Source organism: Podarcis gaigeae, assembly GCF_964106915.1.
Source record: "Podarcis gaigeae genome assembly, chromosome: 8".
NCBI lineage: Eukaryota > Metazoa > Chordata > Lepidosauria > Squamata > Lacertidae > Podarcis > Podarcis gaigeae.
Genome location: NC_139684.1, coordinates 35,659,102 through 35,683,359, shown reverse-complemented (window position 1 = coordinate 35,683,359; position 24,258 = coordinate 35,659,102). Strand labels below are relative to the sequence as shown.

General features: G+C 42.8%; 1 protein-coding gene across 16 annotated transcripts in view; it reads left to right on the top strand.

Annotated features, from left to right (window-relative positions):
- Window positions 1-18,096, top strand: part of CYLD (CYLD lysine 63 deubiquitinase) — a 35,455-nt gene extending 17,359 nt beyond the window's left edge. For 9 of the 16 annotated variants that reach the window (XM_083752921.1, XM_083752924.1, XM_083752920.1 and 6 more), the window contains exons 8-17: window positions 1,626-1,791; window positions 2,847-2,988; window positions 4,551-4,673; window positions 5,450-5,541; window positions 7,143-7,209; window positions 8,676-8,808; window positions 8,902-9,010; window positions 10,087-10,205; window positions 10,386-10,602; window positions 12,070-18,096. In XM_083752921.1, coding sequence (XP_083609047.1) covers window positions 1,626-1,791; window positions 2,847-2,988; window positions 4,551-4,673; window positions 5,450-5,541; window positions 7,143-7,209; window positions 8,676-8,808; window positions 8,902-9,010; window positions 10,087-10,205; window positions 10,386-10,602; window positions 12,070-12,254 — 1,353 coding nt within the window. In that variant the 3' untranslated portion in view covers window positions 12,255-18,096. The remainder of the gene's footprint in view (window positions 1-1,625; window positions 1,792-2,846; window positions 2,989-4,550; window positions 4,674-5,449; window positions 5,542-7,142; window positions 7,210-8,675; window positions 8,809-8,901; window positions 9,011-10,086; window positions 10,206-10,385; window positions 10,603-12,069) is intronic. The other 7 variants (XR_014567500.1, XR_014567501.1, XR_014567502.1 and 4 more) reach the window with 1 other exon arrangement.
- Window positions 18,097-24,258: the final 6,162 nt, after the last annotated feature.

Here is a 24,258-nt window from a genome sequence, read left to right as displayed (position 1 = left end):
TGGCAGAATTGCACCTCTCCTTTCCGTGCTGCCCCTTTGGCTTTGACTGGAAAGAGTAGCATGGAGATACTGTATCCAGGTCAGTTGCAATGATAAAGAGGTGAATGAGCAGCTGAAATAGTATGGATCCAGTGTGTGTGTGTATGTGTGTACATACACCCAGTGATTCCATGACTATTTGAAAAGCTGAGATTCTTGCCTTGCTTAATGGCCTTGAACCTGGAGTTGTCTGACCTATTCTGTTCATGTGGCAAGACAGTCTCAAAGGAAGTGCTTTATGCCAGGAATTCTAGGTTAAAGAATTGCATTTTAAAAACTTGAGGGATCCCTTTCCACATCAACATTGAACCCCTTGCATGCTGCAGAAGCTTCTGTGAAAATGCATTCAAGAAGTGTGTGTGCAGGGCACTGGTAAGATCTGTTGGGCCTTGCTGCCATCCTGCATCAGCTGGGCATTTTATAAGGTACACTTGCCAAGCCCCCTCTGCAGCTTCATATTGCTGGGGAATATAAGCAAGCTGTTTTCCAGAGAAGTCTCTCTGCCATTATTGGACCTTCTCCTTCCTGAAACCGTTTGAAAGCCACTAAATACCAGCAGGATGATAGTATTTTAGATGCTGGATACACTCGCAATGTAAGACTTGTTTAATTATCGTAGTTTACATGTACTCAGTATCTGCTTTCTCCCTGTAAAGAAGCAAATTACAACAGGAAATGTAAACTGGTGTTGAAACCTGTTGCTTGTATATGTATTGCTGTATTTACTAGTAAGCTATTTTCTTAGCAAGTGGCAAAAAAACTTTTGGGCATAATGAATTGATGTTGACATTAGAGAGAGAGATTACACTGCACAGCATCCTTAAAATCATTGCACTTAAGAATTAATAGCATGCATGCTCAACTCCCGCATGGCTAAACAAATGTTGGTACCTTTGCATACAGTAATTCCCCATGGAACTTGCTGTGGGCTGATGTATTTTGTGGGAGGGAAGCAGAACAATCCATCATCACACTTGGGGAAAAATTGGGGTGGTGAAAAATAGAATGCACTCATATTTTCATTTCCCCCCATCACCTACAATGGGCTAGCAGACTAAAAATGAAAGTTTTGAGCTATCTGTTCAAAAGGTACACAAAGCACTTGGATTTGCTCTTTCCAAATGCCTTATTAAATTTGCATTTTCAGTTCTATGTTGAGCTGTCCATGAGTTTTGAGTGTTTAGATAGGTGGTCTCTTTTTCCGTTGACTTAGGTTTTCCCCACCAAAATAGTTTTACAATTGTAAATAGAATTTTCAGAGAAGATGGCATTGCTTAATGTGGCTTTTAGCATGATGTTGCTGTGGCTTAATCAGGTCATCCCTTTAGAGTGATATGGCAGACTCGGCACACACAGTGCAACCTTGTCAAACACTGCTGTTGCTTGACTGCCATTTGTTTTGGCCTGTGTGGGCAGAGGCTCTTGGGGAGACTGGAGGATGCTTACAGGATTGCACCCAGTTCATGGCTTTATAGCCAAAAAACTATTAGGTGCTTCAAATATGATATTAAGGAATAGCTTCCAAGGTGCTGCATGTGTTAGTTTTTCCATTAAGGCAGGTAAGTCTGCCTGTTTGCCTTTTCCAGGAAGACGAATGTGCAGGCTGTACTGATGGAACATTTAAAGGAACTCGATACTTTACCTGTGCACCCAAGAAGGCTCTCTTCGTTAAGTTGAAGAGCTGCAGGCCAGATTCCAGATTTGCTTCATTGCAGCCTGTGTCCAACCAGATTGAACGCTGCAACTCCTTAGGTATTGCTCTTTTCTTTCCCTCTGTTTCCTATTTCTATCTAGTCATGTAAAATTAAGTCTCGATTAGGAGTAAATTTAATACATTTCCATATCAATTTATTTATAGTTAGCACCTTCAAAAGGCTTTTTAAAACAAAACAAAACCTATTTGAAATGGGTAACAAAAGAAAAACACTGGAACAAGCAGATTATTGTTTTATTGTTTACTAAATTCCCATCCTGCCCTTCATCCTGAAGGAGCCCAGGACTGTTACAGTAGCTCCAGCATCCGGGCAGGTTGATGTGGGGAAAAACACTCTGTCAGGTATTTCGGACCCAAGTCAATTAGGGCTTTATATGTCTGTGTTGAACAATGGGCTCATTAGCAAATTGACAACCAGTAGACTTTATTAGGTAAGAAATGACTGTAAAAGAAATGCTAGTTTTCATGCTGTTGCTTCCTATACTTAAGGCATCTGAAGTATATTTGAAATTATTGTCAGTTATAGCTAGTATTTGGAAGTATCAGCACGAAGATGGCCTCTGTGGTTTTAGATCCTTGTTTTTTATGGATACTGAAGATGTAAAGTACTACAGACTTGGGACACTTGAGCTTTTTGACATGTATGAACTGTCCTCTTTAACCTCACCCTAGCATCTTCAGTGTTGGTTCATTATTTCTAGCAGGTTACCTTTGTTCTGTGTTGGAAGAAGTTATTTCTGTGTTGCACAGCCCCCTGCCATATCTGAGAGCAAAAAAAGTCTGGCGGGGGGAGGTGCTGGAGGAAATTGCAAGAACGTCCAGGTGCAAAGGGAGGCAGGATGATCAGATATTGCTTGGTTGTGTACGTGGGAGAAATTAAACTGTCAAAGCCAAGGGAGTGAGGTGGAGGAGTAGGAGCAGGTAGCTACTTCTATGCAAGCCATACCAGTCAAAGAACCCCTGAAGCCTCACCATCTGCTTCTCAGTTCCTCCAAGGACAAACACTGCCACTTCATTCTCCCTTGCTGCTGCAGCTCTTGGATCCACAAAGGAGTTTGAGTCCCTTGCTTACTCTCAACCTTTTGTCTTTAAGCTTTTGGGGGTTACCTAAGTGAAGTGGTTGAAGAAAACACTCCCCCCAAAATGGAAAAAGAAGGTCTAGAAACTATGATTGGAAAGAAGAAAGGAATTCAGGGTCACTATAACTCCTGCTACCTGGATTCCACCTTGTTCTGGTAAGTATTTAAGGAGCTGTCCTTTAAACGCCTAGATGAGGGGAAAGGACATGAGTGCACAACAAAACAGCGCAAATATTTCAGATGAAAGTTCAGTAGAGTGACATTAGCCATCTATTGTGCCTTGCTGTGCAGTGAATGGAGCTCACTGAAAGTAGCTTGACCTGTAAAAGTGAGGAATTCAGTGTGGGTGATTTTCTCAGTGAAGCCATTTCCTGATGCTTTAATCTCAATCTGCTGTGTCAGATTTCTTTTTGAGGAGGCTGGGAAGCACCTCACTGCCTCTTGCATGGCTGGATGAGGAGGAGGACGTAGTGGCAGGTGAAGGTCCATGGGGAAAGTTGTGAATGGATCAAATGAGGTGACACTACTGGGGTTCTGCTGTGGCCTTGTCCACAGTATGGGATGTAACACGACCAGCCTCTTTATTTATATTGCACTTATAGAATACCTAGCTCTTTGTGATAGATGGCCATTACAGCGGAGTCTGAAATTGCAAAATCAACTCTGCTTTGTTGTGCTTCCTTAACACATCAAACACACCTGTCCCAATAATGCAAAAATATATGTGTACAAAAAACAAGCAAACTTGAGAGCAGCAATAGCAGCCAGGCAAAAAAGCACACAATCTACATTACCATTTGGAGAGCACCTGATCCTTCCCTGTCGTCGCCTCACTGTCTTCTACAGCAAGGATGGAGAACCTGTGGCCCTCCAGAGGTTGTTGGACTACAACTCCCATCAGCCCTGGTCCTTATGGCCAGTGGTCATGGATGATGGGAGTTCATCAGCATCCGGGGGGGGGGGGGGCTGTAGATTCCTCATCTCTGTGCTACTGGCCTAAAACTTTCCATAGGTTTTAGAGTTCTTCCCCTCCACTTTCATGTAGGGTGGTGGTAGCAGAGCCACATCTGTTTCCTAGATCTCATAAAATTGTGATGTAGCAGCCAGCCCCTTAACCAGCTGTTCTCTCCAGGAAGTAGATGACTGTGAGTTCTCTGCCATAAAACTGTCAATAAATAAACATAAAAATAAAGGAAAAACCCTCTCTGCAGGCCCTCATTTCATTGTATGACAGTTGTATTGACTATCATAATCTCTTGAGAGTGGGATTGCACTTCTGGCTGCTGTTTGACAGCTTTGGCTAAATCTCACCCTGGCAGCAAGCTTGCATTTTCCCCTCGAGAAACTGGGAGGGATGGTATGCTTCTGATGTCTTTCAATCAAAATTGCCTAACTTCATCTCTCCTACTTCTAATCTACTCCTTATTCTACTTGCTGCTCCTTTTAATATTTGATGGTAGAGTTCACATTCTGTATACTTTGCAAAGTGTAAGGTAGTACGCATAGTAGTCTCAGCTTTTGGCAAGACTGGAACAATTCCCTGCCAAAACTCAGATCCTCTTGTTGGCAGTAAGGAATAGTTCTAGATTCTTCTGTTAGTAGCAGCAGTCCATAGTGGCAATGCAAGAGTGAGATGCCCTTCACAAGCATCTCAGCTTTAGGGTATCCTCTATTGTTGCTGTGTTTCCAGATTGAAATTGGCTTCTCCCCTCTTTCAGCCTGTTTGCATTCAGCTCTGTTTTGGACACAGTCTTGCTTAGACCAAAAGAGAAAAATGATGTAGAATATTACAGTGAAACTCAAGAGCTTCTGCGGACAGAGATAGTCAATCCTCTCAGAATGTAAGTACGGGCAAATGAATTGTTTCAAAATTTTCAATAGTTTTCAAAATGTATTCCTTGCTTACCATTTCTAGTCTTCCCCGTACAACGTATAGATAGGTGGAGAGCCGAGTATATTATTGGCAAATACAGGCAGATGGTGAAGGCTTAGATATGTAGCCTGCACCCTAGAACGTGATCCAGAATCCTATATAACATGCAGGTATTTCTTTGGCAGAATTCCTTGAAAGCAGAAAGTTTGGAAACGACTTTGCTAAATCAACCTCCCCAGTTTCTATCTAGCCCTTTCAACTCTTTTCTTGTTTAACCCATACTGCTTTTTTTATATAGTTCCAGCTCCCTGGGTTTTGTCAGCAAGGTGTGGCATTCCTGATGTGAAACTCAGTATCATTTCTGCTGGGATGAGTACAATGAGAAAATGAAAGGGCCCTTTGTTTTCATTCCTAGAAGAGCAGTTGGAAGAATGTTGCATATATTCAGAATATGTATGGAGGCTTCGAAACAAGTTGGCTCTGAGTATAGCTGCATTGCCCTCAATTCAGAAAACCGATATACTACTTCAAAATGTGGAGCTCAGAAACAGAGCCCGTTATTAGGTTACCTTAGCATTTTCTTTGTTGCATGTTCTCATTCTGCTCTACTAATGTGTGAAACAAGGAAGTTTTATAGTTACCCATTCTGCCAGTTCTGTGTATCCCCATGTGCCTTAAAGCTCCATATTCCTTTGAGGTTCACCATTTCTCTCTCTCCTCAGACTCTTCATCTTTTTATTCTAGATATGGATATGTGTGTGCAACAAAAATAATGAAGCTGAGGAAAATCCTGGAAAAAGTGGAAGCAGCTTCAGGGTTTACCTCTGAAGAGAAAGGTAACTTGATTTATTTCTTTTGATTTAAGAAGTTTATATACTGCTTTTCATTGTATATCCCAAAGTGGATTACCAAAAATAAAATGCAATTTTATTTGAGCTTTACCAAACTCTGTAGCATTGGTGAGGGAAAGGGAGTGAATAGGGATGGGTGTTTCGGTTACAAACTGAAAGTTCTGAATTGTGAGTGATATTGAGAGAGATGGTTCTGAGCTGGTGCCAGATTTATTAGTGACTGCCAGAATGTTACTATTTATCAGCAAAAAATCTGAAATACCACCCATTTCAGAGTTGGATCAGAAAAGTTTGAAACATGATGTTCCTGACTAAATTGATGTATTTTTCCAGGAGCTATTATAAAAAGCAAGCGGATAAGTTTGTGTAAATATGCTTCTTTTTATTTATTATGCTTTAGAACAGTCTCCAAGATCAGGAAGCAGTGGATCCAACAAAGTGCAAGGATTTCCATTTGCTCAACAGAACTTCTCGTTCCTCTCCTCCCTGCTGTCTGACCCTACCTCCAATCTGTTCTGGAGGTTCCCCAGAGCTGATTTGGGATTGGTGCAGGGGGCATGTGGGAAGAGGAGGGGGAGGTTCCATTGTGCAATCCTTGTGCTTATGGAATGACCTGATTGGATACAACCCAATCTGTTTCCGCCCTCAAAGTTATAGTTTAACTCGCTTGTGCTCTTATACCATGCTTATACAGTGGTGCCTCGCAAGACGAAATTAATCCGTTCCGTGAGGATCTTCGTATAGCGGTTTTTTCGTCTTGTGAAGCAAGCCCATTGACAGCTTAGCGGATTAGCGCTATTAGCGGCTTTTAGCGGCTTACCAGCTTAGCGGATCAGCTGATAAGCGGCTTAGCTGCTTAGAAAAAGGGGGGGAGGGAAAAAACCCACAGGAACTCGCAAGACATTTTTGTCTTGCGATGCAAGCCCATAGGGAAGTTCGTTTTGCGAAGCACCTCTAAAACGGAAAACCCTTTCGTCTAGCGGGTTTTCCGTCTTGTGAGGCGTTCGTCTTGCGGGGCACCACTGTACTATATTTCTGGCTATATGGCTTTTTAAGGGCATATTTTAGAGACAATCCACTACGTGTTTTGGAAAGTTGTTTGTTAGCTATGTATTTGGACACGTCTTAAGATATTGCAACCAAAGTTCCTGAAATCATTTGGATACCATTGGGTGCCATTTTGAATATTTTGATATTACACTTATTTCAACTAGTGATTTCATAACAGCTGGGGTTTTTTATGTTTAGAATTCCTGAGTGATGTTGGGTATGAGGTGGCTAATGTTTAATATAGCTAGGTTAATGTACTTTGTTCTTTTTTGTGTGCATAATAATGTCATTAGAATATTGGAGAGTTTCAGCTAAGTTTGTGTTTTTTTTAGAATGATAATAGAGAAATTGAGTCTTGATAATCTTGACTATTTAACTGTTTTTATAAATCTTTTTGTATTCAACCGTTTATAAAATATGCTGCCTGCTCTTTGCCAGTTTGGTTAAAATGATTTTTTTATGTGAACATTTATTTTAAAATTATTTGGGTCTTACATATTAGTCTTTGTTTGATATACAACTCTCTTTTCCCCCAGATCCTGAAGAATTCTTGAATATTTTGTTTCATCATATTTTGAGAGTAGAGCCACTGTTAAAAATAAGGTAAAATATTCCTCTGCTTAAGTCATGTTTCAAAATGAAGTTTCGGACTTCCAGGAACATGAGCTTTCAGAGAATGTTTTGTTGAGTTCAAACCTGCTTTTTAGAGGTATAAAATTCTATAAGTCTGACTGCATTCAAGACATCGATTTATGATGGAAATGCTGTGAAAACTGAGTTGAGCTTAATCCTTTGCCTGGTGATCATAGGCAACAAGGAGCTTTACACAGGCAAGTGGGTTACAGGATGCCGGGTGGGGGGCAGGACTAAGCACTCTGCCCCTCCTTCTGGCAGCCCCCTGCATTTCCATGACTGCCTTGTCTACACCCCACGTAAAATCACAGCCTACATATTTAGTTTGCTATTTTAAAAAATAACAAAACTCACCACCAGCCCCTCCTATCACTAAAAGCAGACTAGTAAAAAAGGGGGGGCATCTAGTAACTAGTGGTCTTCAGTGTATGGGCCTTTAGTTGTGTATCTCTTTAGATTTTGTACGACTGTTTATGACATTGAGAATTCCCCCCACACACACCTCTGTTCCAAAAATTGCTATGATTTTGGGAGGGGTGTCTGTGTGTTGTACTGTATACAATCCAATTTTTTATACATGTTCACACTGGGCCAAAAATTTAGCTCTGCCTAATAAGCACACAAAGTTGCTCACCTGATAAACTAGTAGCTTGAATTTCCCCTGCATTGAATTCCTGATTGGCTATGACTACCAGGCAAGTTAGTAAATATAAAGCAGTTTTAGTTTCATCCTTGACATATCGAGTGTTTGGGATGCTCCCACAAGCTCTCATATCCATTCCTTCTTCACAGTCGTGCAAACTTTCCCTTCCCTGGCTCTCCCTTGTTAAGTATTAAATATGATTCAGCAGTACATCTGCTTGGGTACAAATGACCCTTGTTAAACAGCGGTTACAATCTGTATAGCTGAACATTCATTTCAGAATTAATGGGAGTCAACATTACTGTATTCGCTTTGTTATGAATGGTCTTAATTAATACATAATAGTGAAAGGGCTGCCAAAAAACACTGAAACCCAGGTAATCCAACAGGTATTTCTATATCTCTTAGTTGGAACATCATAGCTGACAAACCGGTGGTAATCTGTTGAGAGGATTTAAACACTGTCTTGAACACCCATGTAGGAAAAGAAGGTTGGATTAAGACTAAATTAGTTGGACTTGGATCCCACAATGTGACAAATCATGACTTAAATCCAATTGAAAACAATGGGACTTGAGATCAACTAACATAATCTGGATCCAGCTCTATTTTTTTTTAATTGCCTTACAAAATGCTTAATCTTTCCCACTCCTTTCCCAAAGTTATTTTTTAGTTTTTGTAACAGAAGACATTTGTCCAAATGGATGAAAGAATAGTTAAATGTCCTTTTGTTCATCATTTAGCCTTATCATTTTTTATCAAAATCTGTTTTGAAAATACTCTCTTTTCTTAGATCAGCTGGTCAAAAGGTTCAAGACTGCTACTTCTATCAGATTTTTATGGACAAGAATGAGAAGGTTGGAGTTCCTACAATTCAGCAGCTACTGGAATGGTCTTTTATCAACAGCAACTTGAAATTTGCAGAGGTTTGGAGGATATTATTTGCTTTCATAAAATTTTTACCCATTGGATATATAATTTCACTAAAACAGCTGCATTTTTTTCTTGGCTCTTGCTAGGCACCCTCATGTCTGATTATTCAGATGCCTCGATTTGGAAAGGACTTCAAAATGTTCAACAAAATCTTTCCATCACTGGAATTAAATATCACAGACCTACTGGAAGACAGTGAGCATAAAATATTGTTCATGACAGTATGGCTGATCATAGAGGATTTAGAAATAGTTTTATTGCTTCTGGTATTTGGTGGTGTTTGGCTACTGCACAGACTGGTGGTGCTATAAGCCATGTGAATCAATCTACAATCAAGCAGTATATAAAGTTTATGAAATAAAACAAGTGTCGAAAGCCAGCATAAAGTGGTGTTTATTCAGCATTCACCAAAAGCTGTATAATGAAGATGCCAGATGCACATTTGTGGGGTGGAAGTACCATGACTTAGGGGCAGCCACCGATAATACCTTTTCCTGGGCTGTCACCTAACCCTCCTTCAAGCTCTTGGGAGTGGTCAAATGACCAATAGGGTCTCTCCGCTGATCTTAACACCTGAGTGGGTCTGTAGGAAATGGAAGTCTAGCAACATCTAGCGAGTCACAAGTACTTTACTCTAGATGTGTATGGAGTTCCCTGGTGGTCTCCCATCCTATCCATTCTGCTAAGTTTCAGAGGTACTTTGAGGGCCTTCAGGTTCTTCTTCTTCTCCATCAGCTTATTAATTGTTAAATAGAAGAAGAACTGAGCTTAATTTCTGTGTGCAGCCCTTTGGAAAAGTATTTTCTTTTTCTCATCAAAATTATGAATGGAAGCATTCCATCCATTTTGTTCACCTTCCCTCAACCAACTAGTTGGGTTTTTTGGCATGAATTTAAAACTGAAGGAATTATTTATGGCTTGTGTCTGCAGAGTAGAGATTTATTTCACTGATGCATTTCTTTTATAAACATGCATGAGTGAAATATATGTGCTGTAAACAGGCTGTTGCTTTTCTTTTTGCTTCAGTGTTGGAGAAATTCTTGCACGAGTGTCACCTTGTTTCAACAATACATCAAATTGTGTTGTCTTTCACTCCCCTTTTTTTGTACACAAAATCATGATTTGCTGTAAAAAGCACCCCTCCCTCCTGTTTATATGAAGGCATGCCTATGTTTGTCTTAACATGTTCATGCTAACTAACACAGCTTTGAAGGGATGGCTGCTTCCACTGTTCATACACAATTTTGATAGTTTCATCTTGCTAAATACAGCTCCTAGGCAGTGCCGTATCTGTGGAGGACTTGCAATGTATGAATGCCGAGAATGCTACGAGGATACCGACATTTCTGCTGGGAAGATCAAGCAGTTTTGCAAAACCTGCAACACTCAGGTAAGTTACTCTTTCAGAATGTCTTGGGACTGGTGTCTGCTCAGAGCTCAGTGCCAGGAATCTCTCCAGGGCCAGTGGGTGCCTTCTCAGAGAACTGTGAGATTTAGTTTCCTTCGGATAACAGTAAGGCAGAAGATGACCTTGCAAAAAACTTATTCTAACCCTCCTTGTCAATTACAGGTTCACCTTCATCCCAAAAGGCAGAGTCATAAATTCAATCCAGTGTCTCTCCCTAAAGATCTACCAGACTGGGATTGGAGACACGGCTGCATCCCTTGTCAGAAGATGGAGTTATTTGCCGTTCTTTGTATAGAGACAAGCCACTATGTGGCTTTCGTTAAATACGGCAAGGGGGACTCTGCTTGGCTCTTCTTTGACAGCATGGCTGATCGGGATGGTACGTCTGTTCATTTGACCTCATTTCCTTTCTCTGGTGTTCATGTAGCTTTGAGTAACCTTAACTGGAACTTCGGAAATACATTTTCTCCAAAAGGTTTTCACAATTTTGGCCACTAGTGTAAATTGAATTACAGTGGTACCTCGGGTTACATATGCTTCAGGTTACATACGCTTCAGGTTACAGACTCCGCTAACCCAGAAATAGTGCTTCAGGTTAAGAACTTTGCTTCAGGATGAGAACAGAAATCATGCTCCAGCGGCGCGGCAGCAGCAGGAGGCCCCATTAGCTAAAGTGGTCCTTCAGGTTAAGAACAGCTTCAGGTTAAGTATGGACCTCCGGTACGAATTAAGTACTTAACCCGAGGTACCACTTTAAACTTAATGTAGTGAACCTTCTGTCTTTCATAATATGAATGAGCAGTGTTAATAGAAACCCAAAATATAGTAAAAATAAGCTTGAAAAAGAGTAGTGTCAAGACTAGAGCTAGGGAGACTCACCTTCAAATCCCACTCTGCCATGGAGCTCAGTGGGTGACCTTGAACCTGGCACTCGCCTACCAATCCCACCTCAGAGGGCTCTTGTGAAGAGACAAGAGAGGGCAAAAGTACATATACCACCCTGAGCCTTTGGGAAGAAATGTAGGGTAAAAATGTGATAAATGAATGGATACTGGATGTCAGATCTTTGAGTCCAGCATAAGACATGCACAGAATATGTGCCCTTTATAAGAGCTTACCTTCAGGTATAAACTCTTTTTTAAAAAAAACCTGTAACTGGAATAATGACAGTTATAATAGGTGGAGTATACACAGAAGGGCAGTTTGTATACTGTGAATGCCTCCTGAGTGGATGCAGTGCATCTCTTCACTCGGCAACCTTCCCTTTCAGTGAAGAAGCATTTGTTTACAGGGGAATTTTTAAAAAAACAACCTCAATCTTCTCTTGCTAATCTGTTGATCTGGGGTTGCCACTGCTCCCTGCTCTCAGTGCCTCCACATGCTTAAATGCTGAGCTTGCTTCTCTCTCTTTAGCCCTAAGATAGGGAGGCTGTGGCCCTCCAGCTATTGTTGGACTCTCAATGCCTGTCATCCCTGGTCAGCAGTAGGCAGGATTAATGGGAGTTGTAAGTCTGTCAGCGTTTGGAGGGCTACAGGTTGCCCACCCCAATTCAGTCCTATCCGTTGTCTTCATTCCTTCATTCCCTGGTCATGCGGAATGGGGACCTGAAGTTGAGAATTGGCATTTAAATAGATTTATAATTGAATGTCAAACTGATTTACAACTTTTTTTTAAAAAAAATGACATGGTGGAGATTTAACTGGCATCAAGGAGAACTCATGCTCCTTACCACTGCACACCAATGGGAGGCTACAGTCTCAGGACTGCATAGTTGGTAATGAATTGTGTCCCCCCACCCCCTTGAATTAACCACCTGCCCTCTCCTTCTCCTTCTTCTCTCAAAAGGCGGACAGAATGGCTTTAATATCCCTCAAGTGACTCCATGCCCAGAAGTTGGCGAGTACCTGAAAATGTCCCTTGAGGAATTGCATTCGCTGGACTCGAGAAGAATTCAAGGCTGTGCACGAAGGCTACTTTGTGACGCTTATATGTGCATGTATCAGAGCCCAACCATGAGCTTGTACAAGTGAAAAGTTGTTGTCCAGAAGAAGGGAAGCAGCTTCCCAGCAACTTGACTGTGGCCCAAGAAGATTCAGCAGGACTGTCGGCGCACTTGCTCGTGCATCTGTTGCCGGCAATGGATGCTTCAAAGGGGGTGGAAAGCAAATGTCTATGGCAAAAGAAGTGCATATTTTAAAGAAGGGGTGGAAAAAACCTTACAATGCAATGTTCTGTTGCTAAAGTACTTAATAAGCATTTTGCACTCTAGGAAGTGCGTGTGTGTGCGTGTGCGTGTAGGGTTTTTCTAAAAAAATAAAAGAAGTCTAAATGAAGCTATTAAAATGTTTAGGTTGCATTTTCAGAGGAGTTGTGTACATGGAGTGAAGTTTTATGTGTTTCAAAATTGCCTTGTGGAATTTTCTGCATAGACCTCATCCAGGGAACCACAAAGCCTAAGGGAGAGGACTGTATTAATATGTGTGTTTTCTCCAGCATTGTATAGGTTGTACAATTAAGGCACTTCCCCTCTGTAATACACTGGATGCTGGCCTGAATCTTGGCACTGAGGCTTTTGTTTTGCTTATTTTGACCTGGTATAAGTTAAATCACAACAAGAACAAAACATTTTATTGTGTTGAGTGAGTGTGCAAAACGCATTAGCTGTCTGTTTCCTCCATTGTATTCCCCTGGACCAAGAATGCTCAGTGTTCCCTTTGTAGCTAATGGTTGCCTGCTGGAAAACGGTGAAGATTAAGCTGGTGTAAATGTTTTGTAGCTACAAGTTGGTGTTTAGACTAATTCCCATAGCTGGAAGCATTTCGGAGTTTTCCTTCATCCACACAACTCACTCAGTCCATTCTGGGAACTGGATGCTGTTTGCAGGATCATCTCTGAGCAGGTTGTGTGGGTGATTCATTCTGATGTCATGCTTCCATATTGGGTGCACCCACATAAAATTCTTCTGAAAGGTATTCCATGCTTTCATAGTATTACATTGGCACTGTGTTGACTTTCAGTGGAAGTTTGCTTTTAAAAACTGCTTCTTATACTCTGGTATTAGCAAACTTCCTGCATGTCTGCTTTTATGGATTTTTTAATCCCCCTGCCCTGGAACTTCTGACTCCAGTGTAATTTTACTTCTGAGAGTCAAAGACCATCCTATGACTTGCAGCTGTGATTGGTAAAAAGAAGGTGGCAAAGTTGATTTAGAAAGGTTCAAAAACAGCAGGGATGTTAAAGAGCTAACCTTTTAAAAGTGTCTTTTTCTAGTGTGTGTGTGTGAAAATCAAATCTAGGTCATATAAGAAATTAAGCCGTGTAGTATATGTACACCGCAGTCTTTCTTTGAGGGGAAACAATGTCTCCACTGCCCACTCTGCTAAGGCATTACTGGCGAGGAAGTTCTGTTGCTGTGGTTTTCCCTACGGTTGGTGCGATTGCCAATCAAGGTAGTACAGAATAATAGGCTGGGGCAGCCAACATGGTGTCCTTCAGATGTTGTTGGACTGCAACATCACCTGTCACCATTGGCCAGGCTGGTTGGGGCTGATGGGAATCCTGATAACAGTTGAAGTCCACCATGTTGGCTACCCAAAAAATAGTCTTTTGTCCTTATTCTGCTTGCCTGTATGGGACTATCAGGTGCACCTTGCTTGTGAGGTGGATTTGACAGTACTTGATTTGAGAGTGCAATACATACCTTCAAGTTGTGGGATAAAATATCCTCTCCAGACACCCATGCATAATATTAATAGGTTCAAGGCACAAGGCAGCATCCTTGACAGTATCTTCAGCTTTTTGCCTCAGGGAACATCATTGGCTCAGAAGTCTGTAGTCTATAAAATGGAAGCTGATGCTTTAGACTGAATTTATTTTCTTTCCTTTTTTAGGAGATGACTTACACATTTATCATATTAAAAGGATCAAATAAGGTCTCTGTGTAGTCAAACCATTTGACTTGCTGCTCAGTACATATGAACAGTTACTTGTTGCTCTCAAGTATCTTGTAGTGTATTTAATATTTTTATGAACTGTTGAGTCTAATAGTTCTCTGCAGTGGGAAAAATATCTCCTGTTGTAGTTGCCTTAAGTATTTCGTTTTTAAAAAGAGCAGCTAAGTGCACATCCAGTACGAACAAAATTTGAATGTGGCAAGGAGAAATTGTAGTCTCTTTTTTTCTTTTTTAGCTTGGGGTGGGTGAATGGGTAGACACCGTGAGTAGTCTTAGGTCAGGTTGCTGATTAGAAACGGGAGAGAGTAAGAGACACTTAGGGCGGCTTTGGATGAATTTTTGCTGCAGTGCAGGCTTGCACCCACACCTGGTTGCCTCATAAGCATCCAGGCCTGCTAAACACTCACACGTGGGATGCAATATCTGCATCATCTACATAGGACTAAATTCCACTTGGTTTGGGATGTGAACTCTGTATTCATGAAGTTGCATAAAATGAAATCGTCCATCTTCTCCCCACCTCCACCTTGTGTTGGTTCACTTTTAAGTTCCCACTTTGTTTTGCTGTAATAAGCAGAGGTGGCAAAAGCCCCTGGAGCTATGTAGTGAAATGGCTGGGACTCCTACCCAGCCCCCAATACCTGCCACCTGCTTTCTCAACCCCATGACTACTCCTGCCATTTATTTTTTCCCTAGTCTGCAACTGTCTCACAACTTCTTTCCTGCTACTTTGGAAGTGGCTGCTGTTTCCTCATTGGCTGCAACCCTCTGGGTGAAGGCATAAAGGAGGATGAGGCAAGGCTTCATCTTGAATAAGACTTTTTTTTAAAAAAGTTCCATTTTAACTTGCACTCAATTTACAGACAGTGGCTCTTAATTTGGAAGTAAAAAAGACCTTCAGGCAAGTAACGGTACAGACTCAGCAGCAGCCACAGGGCATGATCCAGGAGTAGGATTCAGAAGTGACCAAAGTTGCCCTAAGCTTTTGAAGATAAGGAGTGATTTGTTCCCTTGCCTTGTGGAAATGCAGAGTTTGCAAGTTCCTGCTCCATTGGGGCGGTCATCTCTCATCCCATCTGCAGAGGGGGCACCTGGTTCTGACCAGGAAAAGCTGCACCTTCCTGTTCAGGTGTTGTTCAGTCCTTACCACCACTTGTTCAGCCTCGCCCCCCCTCCACATAATCAAAGCCTTCCTCTGCCTCTACTGAGACTTCATGCATCAGCCAGCATCCCTGCTCCCCCTTCCAAAGCAACTGAAATCAGAGTGGGAAGGGGATATCTTCCCTCTTCTGGCCCAAGTTCCCCAATTCCTCTCCCCCCCTGCCCCCGTTTCTGCCACTTCGTCCTCTGCCTGATCCCGACTCTATATAGTACCCAAGCTTTTTGAAAGCTGCTGTATTCTTTAGTGCTATTTTGGTAACCCTAATACAGATTTTGGGATATTTCTTATAGGCCAACACCGCTATCATTTACACTTAAACATTTTCTAGTGGTTGTTCTCAACACTAGAACGAGATTGCACCGTTCCCCCTTTTGCATCTATGCTGCTGTTATCTGTAAACTATTAACTGTGGCCCTAAGGTTTGTGTGTGTGCTTCCCAGCTTCCCTGAAGATGCCAAAACAGTTTGAAAAACTACTGTTTCCAATAGTGAGAGAAATTGATTGACTTATAAAAATTCCATTTTATACACTTTCCACTGTATTCACAATGCTCAGGGCAGCTGACAGTAAATCTAAATAATTTAAAACATTGCAGCAAAGAAAACCACCTTTGGCAAAATGTTCTCTTGGAGGTCGTTCTTACTTGCTGCAGGCTGTTGAGCAGGTAGCCTATGCTAGAGGCATGTGTGAATAGGGCCTGGCACAACACTGCTTCCTGGTCTCCATCAATTGCCGTAGTTTTCCGGTCTTAAATCTGAAGCCAGACTTAAAATTGAATCATGGTGAGACAATGGTAAAATGTTAACTGACAAGTGGATAGAGCATTTTAGAGCAGAAATGTGTTGGATACATACTTTAGGCATCTCTCTGATGATTCATATTTTTGAGGGAGGGAGAACTTTACACTGCAAAAGTACACAGGGTTTGCTCCTGAGACTTGTGGATGCAACAAGCTACAGATTTAAATGCATGTTACAACTGTACTGGTCAAACACCTTTCATAAACCTTTGGGAAGGAGAATAAACTATATGTGGGGGTGGGCTGTTGCTTTTTTGCAGTGGAGGAACTTGTGAACTTCAATTGTCCAACTTTCTGGAAATCTTTTAGGTTTGATCCTGTTTATAAAATTCAGACTACTTCATATACTGCAGCCACACATAATGATTTGCCCAATTAGCCCCTTGATGCAAAGCAAACAAAACTCCCTTAGGAGGGATTGCTTTAGATCAAGGGTAACCTGGCCTTCCTCAGTGCTTTAAGGACCTGTGTTTGCTTTTGGGTATACTGCTCTGGGACATTGGATGGAGCTGAGAACTGCTTCCTTTCTCCCTTGTTCCGTTGCAAAACACCTTCCCAAGTCTGCTTTGCAATGTAGAGGAGATTACCTTGCCAGATATTACCTGTGGATTGCCATAGTTTGGCTTTTGCAAAAGACGAATGGGCCACTTGCAGGAAGCAATTGGGGACTTATCCATTTATCCCCAAAGACCCCTTCTTTTGAACCTTTGAAAAACACCCTCTTCTTCATTTGTAGCATTTTCTGGTTCTGTTGCTCGTAATCCTGGTGTTTTGATACTTGTGTTCTGAATGCTGTTGCAGCAATCTTTCCCACTTTGCTTTTGTGGCTTCTGTTACTTGACTCTATGAGAAGCCTTAAATATTTTAAATAAGACCCTTGTGGAAATGTGCAAGAGGATGAGAGACGCGGTTGAGGTGGCTAAGTCACTGTTTATGATCATGTAACTTGTGGAGCTTCTGCTCCTGCTCCACTGGCTGGGTAGTTGGTGGGGAGTAGCAAAATCGAACGTATCTGTACTTTAGGGGCCTTGTTCCTTATGCCTTTCTTATTTTAAACTCAACAAAGCATTGAGAGCTGGCATTGTGTACAGTGAGACAGCATGCATCCCAATACTTGGGCTGCCTCCATTGAAAAGTGCTCTCTGTGTGTGTGTGTTTTGAGGTGGTGTATATAATAAGCCCTGTTTTTTGTGGTGGTTTTTGATCTGTGGTGGTGGTTTTCCCATTTTCAAATCATCATCACTTGCTGTCGCAGTTCCTCCCTAGCAGTTATGCATCTGTGAACTCCCCCTTCTGACTGTGATGTGAAATAGAGAAGAAGAAGAAGAAGAAGAAAAACTAGCACCATCTTTACATATCTCATCCCCTCAAAAACACCCAAACAAAATCCTCACACGCACCCTGGTTTCCTTCCTCTTTTGTATTGCGCATTGTAGTTCTGGCATTCTGAAACTGTCCTTTTAATCCTCTCATGTCAGCTGTACAAAGGTGAACATTTAAACACTCGCATATACAGAACGAAATGTCTACAGATGCGGAATCATTTTGTTTCTAGGTCGTGTTTCAGGTTTTCCCGCAGACGTTGCAACGTTAGCATGGTGCCCAAACTCTGGTGTTGTGCTCCCAGGGCCGAGATGGTTACAGAAGAGCTGCGTTTGTGTGAACGTGAAGGTGGAACTTTTTATTTTTCTTCAGAATGCCTCTCTTGAGGTTTTGGGTTTTATTTATTCCGCAATTGTAACAAAGTGTGTTTTGCATTGGCCTGCACAATTCCTGGTGCTTTTGTTAAATAAACATCCTGTGCTCGAGTGCAGTCGTCTCCTCGGTAGATTGTCTCCACCAAGAGCTTAGAGAAGTGTTTTATATCGGGTTGCTGTAATTAAGCCTTAATTTCCCAGAGAAGAGACTGTACCATATCCTATTTCTGTATTAATATTTATTAAAACTTATCATTTTTATGGCTGTCTAAATTACTTGGGGGAGCTTTGAATGGCACCTGATCCTTGAAAGGGGTTTATTCTGTGTTGTTTACATGATCTTCATTGGGTGGTTTATACATGGCAGAAGGGCAGAAGGGGGGAAAATGTGATAATGTATAGCACAGATGGGGAGTCCTAGGGCCTTCCTGAAGTTCCCCATTCTTCTTTGACTTTTGGCATTGCTCACTTGGGCTTACGAAAGTTGGCATCTAGTAATACTGGAGGACCACAGGTTCCCTGTCTGATGCATAACTTCATCACTCTTGAGACCCAAAAGTTTGCACATGTGACTCTTCCCACATTTGAAATGTACTCTAGCCTCTGTGCATTGGGTATAGCATGTTCAAGGACTACCTTGCACTAATGGGGCGGCCCAATCCTTCCCTCAACCCACACCTTGTCTCTAGTATTTTGTAATTTTATTTAAAATATGTTTAGCTGTGGAACCATTGTTTCATTATATATCTTGAATTTGGAATGGCAAAACTTCTGTTTTTCAATTTTGCCACCAGCTAGCTTCTGGCTGAAATACATGCATCAGGTGCCATCTTGTGGCGAAAAGACACAACTGCTGCCTGCTTCCCCTCTCTGCTGAGATGCTCCATGAAATGCAACTAATTTGCATTAATTTTTCTTAAGTGCCAATTAATTTGTTCACATTATCCCAGTTATTTTACATACTCAAGCTGAACAGTAGTTATAATTGCTTATATATATTTTAAGCATGTTTAAATAAGGTTTTAATGTGTATGAGTTAATCACATTTTAATCCCACGCTTTCCTACCCGGGAGCATAGGGTGGTTTAGTGGGGTGGGGGTGGGGGGCTAGCTCATATTATCTTCATAACAGTTGTGCAGAGAGACAGAGCGATAGAAGTAGAGTCCCGCGATATCAAACCACAGGCCTTAAGTAGATCCATGTGCAGCCCACTTCTTGAACCAGGGTTCAGGGGCATAAACTGGATGCATAACTCTAGTTGACCTCCATAGCACAACCCAGTTCCTGCCTAAAGCATGAAACTTGCTATAAGTGCTGAACAATGCTTGCAGCAAGTCTGGCAGGGAAAGGTTGCCACACGGGCTAGTGGATGCCTCACCTGACGTTCTGATGCTCTCCGGTGATTGACAGGTGGCTGAATCCAACAGTCAGAGAACAGGAGGATTTGGCCTGTCAGCTGGATCCAACTCCCCATGGAGGGAGGGGGATGTACTTGGGATTAATCTGGATCACCATGCTTCCCATAAATTAAATGTGGTTTACAGATCATTGTAGAGTTTTGCAGTTTTGTGCGGGAGCTTGTGGGAAGCAAAGCTTGCATCTGCAGATGGGCTTCCTTTGAACTTGACGGTTCCATCTCCACTCAGGGATTTTGTCTATTGCCCCCCAACAGATAGATTAATTGGCACAACAGAAAACTATCTAAGCTCTGGATTTTGAAATGTAGTTCTCAGACCATAAAATGGGGGGGGGGGGATGCGTATGTTTTGTGGGGGAGGGGAGTGTGTGCAAAAATGTGGGGTTTCACCCCCTGAATAACATATATAACTATGCCCTAGAAAGGTGCACACATGCTTAAATGAGCATGCATTATTAGGAGAGATGTGCACAAAAGTGGGTGTGAATTTTTCATGCTGATTTTTAATGCCGTGAAAATGGGATGAACTGAAGAGGTATTAGTTTTTTTTGGTAAGGCATTCTCCTTCCTGGCTTGTGCAAAACTATCCCATGAGTTTTGTAGGACCTTGTTTGAGCCTGAAATGGCTTCATTCAGACCTAATGTTCTTTTCACTATTCCATGGACCTCTTACTGCATTTTGGTCAACAGCAGCTGAAAAAAGATAGGACCACCAACACCCCATAATTCCTACTGGATCTCTTGTATTTCAAAACACAGGACTGGGAGTCCCAAATATTGGCTGTTTACAACTCTCCCCTACCCCTCACAAATGCCATTACTTGGCTGAACTTCAGAAATTTCCTGGGTTGTTTTGTTTTGTTTCTAAGAGATCCTAGAAAAGCATCAGCTAGCTTTTGAACTCTGTGATTATTTAAAATAGGCCAATTTGGGGTGGGGGTGGGAATCCTTTTGATGTGAGCTATATTGAAGAGTTGGGCTTCAGGCCAGCTGCAGGTTTCAAACAGTTCTTTAAACAGGAGAATAAGGACACCGCTTTTCCTTAACAAGAGCTGCAGCGACAAAGCAAAATGTTAAAAAGAGTAGATTTATAGGAACATTCACCCATTCTCTTCTGCCGTGTGCCAGGGACCCTCAGAGTCTCCCTAAGGTGACTTAGTGTGGCAGTGGGTGAAATTTTACCACCATGTTCAAGCATAGGAGCAGCAGGCCGAAGGACCACTGTGCAACTTCCCACACCCAGCAATAGAAAGCGAATTTTGATTTGTGGGGCAGGAGAAACCTTCCAAACAACAAGCAAAAATCCTGTGTGGATGGCCTTCAAACTTCCCATTGCCTTTATGAAAAACTGGTTTTTGTTACCAGCTGTGTTTCTATATAAAATGCAACCTAACCTACCTTAAAATTGGTTTTTACTCCACAAGCTTTTTTTTTTTTGGGGGGGGGAGTCTTGTGGAGTGATGACTGACTTTTCAGGCAGCACTATTTAAACAGCCCCCTTGGCCAGACTAGAGACAATTATTTTTGGAAGCTGGCACCTGATAGAGCTTTCCCTAAGGAATTGGAACCCAACCATCAGTTGCATGAACTTGAAAGAGACTCATTGCTGCAGCAGACTTGTACCGGCGATCCGTAGCTGGTGCTTTGCAGCATTCATTGTTTGGGATTCTGTATAGGTTTGCTTTAAATAAGCAGCATTTCCTCCCAAACCAATACAAAATCCCAAATACCACAAATGCTGTGAACCACCAACTATGCAGAAACTGGCTGTTTATCAGTAATCCAAAGAGTCTCAAGTTCATGCAGCTGATTATGCTGTTAGTGTAATACAGAAGCCACTTGCATATATTTGAGTCTCTCTCTTCATTGTGGTGGATTTTAATCTGCCTTTGGCAGCGAAGAAAATACTGAGCCCGTCTTGCAGCTTAAAGGTAAAGGTAAAGGTACCCCTGCCCGTACGGGCCAGTCTTGACAGACTCTGGGGTTGTGCGCCCATCTCACTCAAGAGGCCAGGGGCCAGCGCTGTCCGAAGACACTTCCGGGTCACGTGGCCAGCGTGACAAAGCTGCATCTGGCGAGCCAGAGCCGCACACGGAAACGCCGTTTACCTTCCCGCCAGTAAGCGGTCCCTATTTATCTACTTGCACCCGGAGGTGCTTTCGAACTGCTAGGTTGGCAGGCGCTGGGACCGAGCAACGGGAGTGCACCCCGCAGCGGGGATTCGAACCACCGACCTTTCGATCGGCAAGCCCTAGGCGCTGAGGCTTTAACCCACAGCGCCACCCGCGTCCCGTCTTGCAGCTTAGCATCTTGGTTTCTGTGGACCCAGTTATGGAACCATTCCGAGGCTCTGCAGTCATTGGCAGGCCCAGGCTCACTGGGCGCTCTCTGTCCCCTGCTCAATGGACATTGACAGAAACATTTGCTTGCTCTCCGAGTGTCTGGCAGACAGGAGCGCTGGGATGCTAGCCAGCTGGCAGTGATTCTCCTCCTTAAGACTCGAGAAAGTTGGCTAATTAGCCAGAAGAAGGGCTTTGAAGAAGTAGCAAAGGGGAGGGAAGGAGCTTGCTCAAGATGAGGGTAAGGACATGAAGTTGCTTCATGCTGGATCGGACATTTGCTCCACCGGATGCTCTCGTTTGTGGTTGCTCTCCGGGTAGAGGCTGCCATGAGTCCTGCAGAGATGTCCTGGAGAGAATGGTCAGATCCTGAAGAGGCATGGGAGGAGATTGTGGAATTTGGGACTGGATAGACATGGAGAAAAGGGACGCGCCACCAGAAGCGGCTTAGTCATGCTGGCCACATGACCCGGAAGCTGTACGCCGGCTCCCTCGGCCAATAAAGTGAGATGAGCGCCGCAACCCCAGAGTCGGCCACGACTGGACCTCATGGTCAGGGGTCCCTTTACCTTTACCTAGACATGGAGAAAGTCCTAGAAGGTTGGGGAGGTGAAATCAGGGTTTCAGGAAATGTCAGAGCTGGAGGGGAAAGCCAGTGATCAAGGGGAGGGACCACAAGGTGTTCTGCCCCTTTGTTATTGGACCCCCGCCCCTGGTCAGGCATCTCCTACAGTAGAGGCAGCGCTGGCTTCTATCTGTGAGGAGCCTTCCCCTTTAGGGGTGGTGACTGGGAGTAAGAAACTGAACTGGTACTGAGGACACCAACAAACTTCACAGGCCCAGCCCACTCAAAGGAGTGCCTGACTGCTTGCCTAGTCCTGCGACTCAAGTCGTTTCCTGTGTGAAGAGCTGTGCCCACCCCATTCTTCAAGAAGAAGAGGAAGAGCTGTATCAAGTTGCAGCTGCTGCATCTTCTTCCTTCCCCTTTGTTTCCGAACTTGGATCTGTTTTGGTCATCTCTCAGGGAAGAGCCATAGCTCAGTAGTAGAGCATCAGCTCTGCACTCAGAAGGACCCAGGTTCAATTCCTGGCATCTCCAGGTAGGGCTGGGAGATAACCCAGCCAGAAATCATGGAGAGCTACTGCCAGTCAGTGTAGACAATACTGAGCTAGATGGACCGGTGGTCTGACTCTGAATAAGGCTATGTCCTATGTTCACTCAATCTTTTTTTTTTTTTGATGACACCTTCCTTCTTTTTTAATGACAATCGTGCCTGCCCTATCTTTTGTGTTGACTGCTGCACATCTGTGAAGCAAACTGGAAGCTTACAGTGCATGTATTGGTCCTCAGACACAGTCTCTGTAAATGCAAGTGTGGGGAGCCTTTGACCTTCCAAAAGTTGCAGTTGGCCATCCTTACTGGGGTTGATGGGAGTTGTAGTTCAGTAACGTCTAGAGGGCTAAAGGTTCCTCAGACCTGCTGTCAGGCAAGCTATGGGGGTTGCGTGAGATGATCATTTATGAACCTCTGAGTATAGAAGTAATTAAAACCTAGTGTATATTAATGAGCAGAGCGTGTGTCAATTCAATTCATAGCCAATTACACTAGAGTTGAAAGAGTATTAGCCCAAATTGATAGGGAAATCATTTTATTGAAACAGAAGGCTGAAGATATGCGGTCTTGGTCGTGAAAACAACGATGGGCCTATAATGAAGTTGCAGCAGTGGTGACTCTCGATGGCCACACATCGAACCTCATTTGTACCTGCTGTGATAATATTGATTTTCCTGCAATTATTTGACAGTCATGCCTTTTTTGTGTAGCTCTTCCATTATTGCATGTTGCTACTGAGAGGGGTGCCTGTTGAACTTCTGTCTGTGATGCACCTTTTAAAAAGCAGGGCTACTCTGTCAGGAAAATAGGTTTTCTATTTTTGCATGGTTTGTATAACTTAGGTTTTCCATTCTTTTGTGGCCTGATGTAATCAGGATTGTATGCCCTTAAGGCAGGGATAGCCAAGATGTCTAGATCTTCTAAGCCTACAGCTCCCACCATCCCTGACCAATGCTGCCATAGCCTCATGGGAGCTGTAGTCCAGCAACATCTGGAGGGTTCCTAATTGGCTATCCCTAGTTTAATCTGTTAGGAAGCAGGAGGAAGGAACTCACTCAAGTGTGCTGCATGCAGAAAGTCCTAGGTTTATTGCCTGGTGGAGCAGGGACAGCCCTCTGCTAGAAATCATGGCACACTCTTGCTAACTGCAGTTGCGTCTACCATACCCTCCAACATTTTTCTGCTGAAAATAGGGATGTGCCATTCCATAATGATAATTTTACTATATGCCCCACACATCTTACTGGGTTGCCTCAGCCACTCTGGGCAGCTTCCAACATATATAACACATATAAAAACATAATAAAACATTAAATATAAAAACTTCCCTATACAGGATTGCCTTCAAACAGCTTGGGGGTCAGATAACTCCTTACCCTCCAGTATTTCTCCAATGAAAATAGGGACATCCTAAGGAAAAGTGGGACATTCCGGGATCAAATCAGAAACCAGGATGGCTTCTCTAAATCACAGGCATCACTGGAAAATCAGGATACCTAGAGGGTCTGGTCTAGGCAAGATAGATTAACTTCATGTCTTTGTAAATGTCCAC